At 36.2% G+C, this 5,460-nt stretch overlaps 1 protein-coding gene across 1 annotated transcript; it reads right to left on the bottom strand.

The window, feature by feature from the left end:
* Nucleotides 1-2,388: 2,388 nt before the first annotated feature.
* On the bottom strand, nt 2,389-5,158 carry LOC128553774 (uncharacterized). The gene is made up of 2 exons (XM_053534950.1): nt 4,454-5,158; nt 2,389-3,969 (listed from the first exon to the last, which is right to left on the bottom strand). The coding sequence occupies exons 1-2, from the start codon at nt 4,728-4,730 to the stop codon at nt 3,542-3,544; spliced, it is 705 nt and encodes a 234-aa protein (XP_053390925.1). The 5' UTR covers nt 4,731-5,158; the 3' UTR covers nt 2,389-3,541.
* Nucleotides 5,159-5,460: the final 302 nt, after the last annotated feature.

Here is a 5,460-nt window from a genome sequence, read left to right as displayed (position 1 = left end):
ATTCAAAGCTTTTAAAAAAACAGTGTTTTGAGCTTTTTCCTAAAAGTGTCTACCGAATCAGAATTTCTCACTTCTACTGGTAGTTTTTTCCATAGTTTCGGCCCTACAGTTTGAAAACTTCTGTCGCCAAATGTTTTACGTTTGTTAAATGGTACCTCGTAACAACCTGTAACAGAGTCTGAAGACCTTAAACTACGTTTTGGTGCTTGTTCCGATAAAAATTCAGTCAAGTAAGATGGAGCTTGGCCGATTGAACAATTAAATATGACAGTTAAAATCTTAAATTCAATTCTAGCTTTGATAGGAAGCCAATGTAGTCGGAACGAAGCTTGTTTTGAACTGTCGTACTTGCTGAGTCTTAAAACGAGTTTGACACACATGTTTTGTATCCTTTGCATTTTCTGAATTTCACAGTGAGGAATACCATACAATATTGCATTGCAATAATCTATATGTGAAATGACCAGTGATAATACCAGAATTTCAGCAGCCTCTTTTGTAAGGTATTTTCTAATATTTTTTATTCTAAGATAATTAACCATTGCGGTCTGACATTTTCTCTTGACATGATCCTTAAAACTAAGATTTTCATCTAAGAATGCCCATAGGTACCTTATACAATGTACTGATTTGATTTTGTCACCAGCAATGTCAATTTCTGTTATTGAACATTTGTCAAGTTGCTGTCTACTACCGAATAAGATGAATTCGGTTTTTGACGTATTCATTTTAAGTCTGTTTTGTTTCATCCAGTTATCAATGGTGAATGCACAGCTTTCAAGTTCTTGAATAGCCTGTTTTTCATTTTCAACTGAAGTTGGTCGAAAGCGTTTGTTGGCAATATGGTCATCAGCAAACCCATACACTGATATTGACTGGGGAATGACATTAAATAGAGTTCCTACGTAAGTGAGATAGAGCCAGGGGCCTAAACAGCTACCCTGGGGAACGCTACATTGTAATGGGCGTGGAGTTGAAACAGCAGCTTCTACACTTACACTACAACTGCGTGGCCTAAGATAAGAGTCAATCCAGCTGAGAGCCGTACCACACAGCCCATACTGAGAGTGTAACACTTGCACTAAAATATCGTGGTCAACAGTGTCAAAGGCGACACTCAGATCCAGTGCAATTAGAGCACTGACCTCCTGATTTTCTAAGCCTTCCAACAAGTCACTGGTTAATCGGAGTAAAGCCGTTTCGCATGAGTGAAAGCGTCTATACGCTGACTGATTCTTGGGAAGAAGATTTCATGCAAATATTTGATCAAATTTGAAAGCCTTTCTAGATGCATACATGGCGCTAAAGGTCACGTCCACGTGACGTCAACACGATATCGTTGTGATGATTTAAGCAATGTTCTAATATGGCTAACAATGCTTTAATCACCACAACGATGTTATGTTGACGTCACGTCAACGTGATATTTAGCGCCATGTACGCATCAAGAAATAGCGCTTTCAAATTTTATGAAATATTTTACTTAATAACATGTTTTTAACGAAATGTCACATTGCACAAATGTTTTGATTAATTTATACACATACTGAATTAGTTATTCGCTTTGCTGAATAATTCGCAATAATTTTCACTCGAACTGAATTCTGCGGCAAGACGTATTACCGTTTCCGGTCCTGGTGTGTTTTAACAAATACCTACTATCGGCGCCATGCTTGCGCGAAGAAACAGTTCCATCATATTTGATATAAATTTTGCAATAAAGAACATATTAGAATCGAAAATAATTTATAGCAAAACAGTGCTTTATCACTATTTATACACTCGGGCGAGTATACGTCGTCCGAAATAATTTCACTTGGGCTGCGCCTTCGTGAAATTATTACGCCCGACGTATTACCGTCCATCGTGTATAAATAGTGATAAAGCACTGTTTTGCTATAAATTATTTCTTACTATAGTCTAATTAGAATTAATGATAATGTATTTGTACGGTTGCATAACAAAATGATAGTAGTTACTGTATCTGTTCATATAATAGCATTTTGAGTGTATATGTTCCACTAGAAGGGACCTCCGTGGCCGAGTGGTTAAGGTCGCTGACTTCAAATCACTTGCCCCTCATCGATGTGGGTTCGAGCCTCACTCGGGGCGTTGAATTCTTCATGTGAGGAAGCCATCCAGCTGGCTTACGGAAGGGTCAGTGGTTCTACCCAGGTGTCCGCTCGTGATGAAATAACGCATGGAGGGGCACCTAGGGTCTTCCTCCACCATTAAAGCCGGAAAGTCGCCATATGACCTATCATGTGTCGGTGCGACGTTAAATCCAAAAAAATAGGGAGTTGTCATAACTGGCTCTTGATTTTTCGTTCCTATAAGATAAATTTCTTCTCATTTCCACAGTGGTTATTATTGATCATATTATAAACATTAGAACATGAGTTTTTGTTTCTTAACTATCTTAAAAAGTTTGAAATGAAAAAAAAAACAACAACAAAAAACAACACAATAACATGCAGTTGATCCATTTAATAATGGCAACTTTATTAAATTATTACACGGCTGTTTAGTATATATTGAAAATAAAGCACAAGGATAAATACCCGAGAAGGAAAGGCACACTCCAAAAACACAGCCTCCCCAAACTGAAGCCCACAGCAGTGTACGCATGGACGCGCAAACGACTGGGGATTATAAACTGGTTTCAGTCTTAACATCCACCATGTTGCGAAGTCGCAGGACAGTGGAAACATAAAAGAACCCACTCTAGGTGAATTCTCAACACACCTGGTATGTTAAACACATACATGCCCTTGTAAGTCTATATAGATCTAAAACAAGCCTAAATTTGCTTCTACTCAATGCCTTTGCAGAAGGCAGCACCAGTAAGAGTAAGACGAAACAGGGTAGAAAATAGATGTCAGACAAGCTCGCTTCCAGTGGGTTTTAGGACTCATGATTTGATAATTACAATCAAATATTCTTTATTTTACATGGTTTTTGTCATTGACAATTATTATGGCTGTTATATACTGTATATTCTTATAGAGGATATTAAACGTTTCTCTTATCCAATACAATTTACCGTACAATATATGTGTTACTTATACCGTAAATCCGTGTTGCCTGTTGACAATCATTAAAATTTTCACAAACCGTGCATTAAAAATGCAATTTCAACTTTTAGATTTCAACATACAAAAGTTGGGCATTTGCATTCACTTGACTTCGTATGGACCTTTACTATGGTCCAATTTATAGATTATTTAGAAAGTGTGTCCGTTCTGAAAAAAGTACTGTCTTATCACATGAATAGAATAATGACGATGTCCCAAACAATGCTTTTGTAACAAACGTTTAAACATCTGAAGACAAAAATAAGTAAAGCAAGAGAAAATGACGATGCGACAGAGCAAATGAATATACTAGTATTACTTCTCTGTTGTAAACGATGCATAATTTCTGTATCATGTTGACAGTTCTGTTTCTCTATGAACAGCCGCAAGAAATTTGACTACTGGATAATTATGAAAACTTACAGCAGTGGTTTTTAAAACGTGCATAAAACAACTGAATATTTTGTCTATTTTGTAACTGCACTAATCAGAGCACCAGAAAAGCTATTCCTTATACTTGCGGACTTCCACAAAGTCCCAGTAGAGAAGGACGTTCCACTCTTTATCCACACATGCTCCTTTATACCCAGTTCTGCAACAGCTGTAGCTGTTTGGCAGCCGTAATAGCTACTCGAGTCGTTGATGAAGCGGCCTGTTAGAGTAGGACCCTTTGTTGTGTCAATTTCAAAGTGAATGTATTTGTTTACTGTAAGACACAGATGCAAGGTAAACATGTAGATTCCGGCCACAGGTGCTACGAAGATTCCAGATTCGTTGTTGTAATTGGAACCGACGTCAAAGTGTGTTGTGCTAAATACAAGTGTCTCTTCATTGCTTATCGCAGTTTTCTTTATATCCTGTGCCATGAAGCCTACTGCTTGAATGGTTGAAATACCTGAAACATATATATGTTAAGTCATTGTTATGGGTAATGTCTTTATGATATATTTAATTTAAAACTATTAACATAATTTAATTTGGTAATCTGATGAATTTGTTTGCATAACAGACAAATTATCTCATTCAATTTATACCTTAGTTCCGCTCGATGCATTTAAATGAAACTATAGCTTTCAATAGCTATCAATATCTACATGATTATATTACAAAGACACTGTTTTGTATTGTTTTCAACATATTTTTTGCGACATTATGTTATTATATGCCTTCAAAGACATATCAAATCAAATGTGAAAAAATACTTACAGAAATTCGTGAAGAAAAGAAAGTATTAAAAATTCGCCTGATAGATAAATAGATATAGATCTATTTTTCATCTAAAAACCCTGAAAAACTATAACTAAAATTCATTTTGTAAGTTCACGTGCAGGAAAAGGACATTATTTTGGTGTTTTATAAACATTCAGATGTATACATACTTTCTTTAATTTCTTCCACAGCTTTCCTACTGTCTGCTTTCGCATCGTTTAATTCATTCTTCGTTTTCTCCCAGTTTTCTTGGATTCCATCAAGTTTTTCCGACATTTTTTGCTGCATGTTTTCCGTCTCCGATTTTATTTTGTCCACATATATTTCAGTTTTAATCATCTTTTCAAGTGTTTTCTCTTCATAGTGAAATCTTGAACATTCCGGTTCACTCGCGCTCACAAACACACACAAAGCCACGGACACAACTATTTTCATCAACATCTTCATACCGTTACCTTCTCAAACTGACTGAATCCTTTACAGATAAAATATATGGCAACTGTAAGTAAATGAGGGGTGTTTAAACACTTTTGTCCGATTATTCAAACGTGTATTCAAACGTTTACCCTAAACGATTTTTCAAAAATAGTTCTAACGTGTCTTTTTGACATGGAATAACATGTTGACACTAAAAGATCGTCACATTATCAGGAAAAAAGTTTGTGTTCGTGAAAGAATATTTCAGGTTTATTTCCGCGTCTGCTTTTGTGCGTGCGAGCGAGCGTGCGTCCGTGTGTGCGTGTGTGTGTGACTAATAATGAAAACTCCAAGTAGCACAGAAGTATGATACTAGTACTTGTTGCCCAGATATTTTTCTCCTGTCGGAAAATCAAATTGAAAGCCTCTAGATCGAGCAAATCTTCCTCACTGGTATATTGAATATATTTACTTTAACACGACATATTTTAAGTCTTTATACAGTCTTAGCTTGTAGTACTGTCATTGGCTAATTTCAAAGTTGAGCTGAGATATCCAATCATTGACTGTGGTTCAAGTCTGATCTTCCCTCCTTGTAGTCAAGACAATGTAAGCTTTGGATAATATTAGTTAGTGGGAAATTTATTATGCGCGCCCATAAAAAAAATATGGTTAAATGCAAACACACAAGTTTATTATGCTAATGTTCAGCAAAAGTGCAGCATATTCATGAACTGGTGACAGTTTCCTCAACCCCTCG

Source organism: Mercenaria mercenaria, unplaced genomic scaffold (assembly GCF_021730395.1).
Source record: "Mercenaria mercenaria strain notata unplaced genomic scaffold, MADL_Memer_1 contig_4309, whole genome shotgun sequence".
NCBI lineage: Eukaryota > Metazoa > Mollusca > Bivalvia > Venerida > Veneridae > Mercenaria > Mercenaria mercenaria.
Note: the sequence above shows the minus strand (reverse complement) of the source record. Positions and strands in the feature narration are given on the sequence as shown.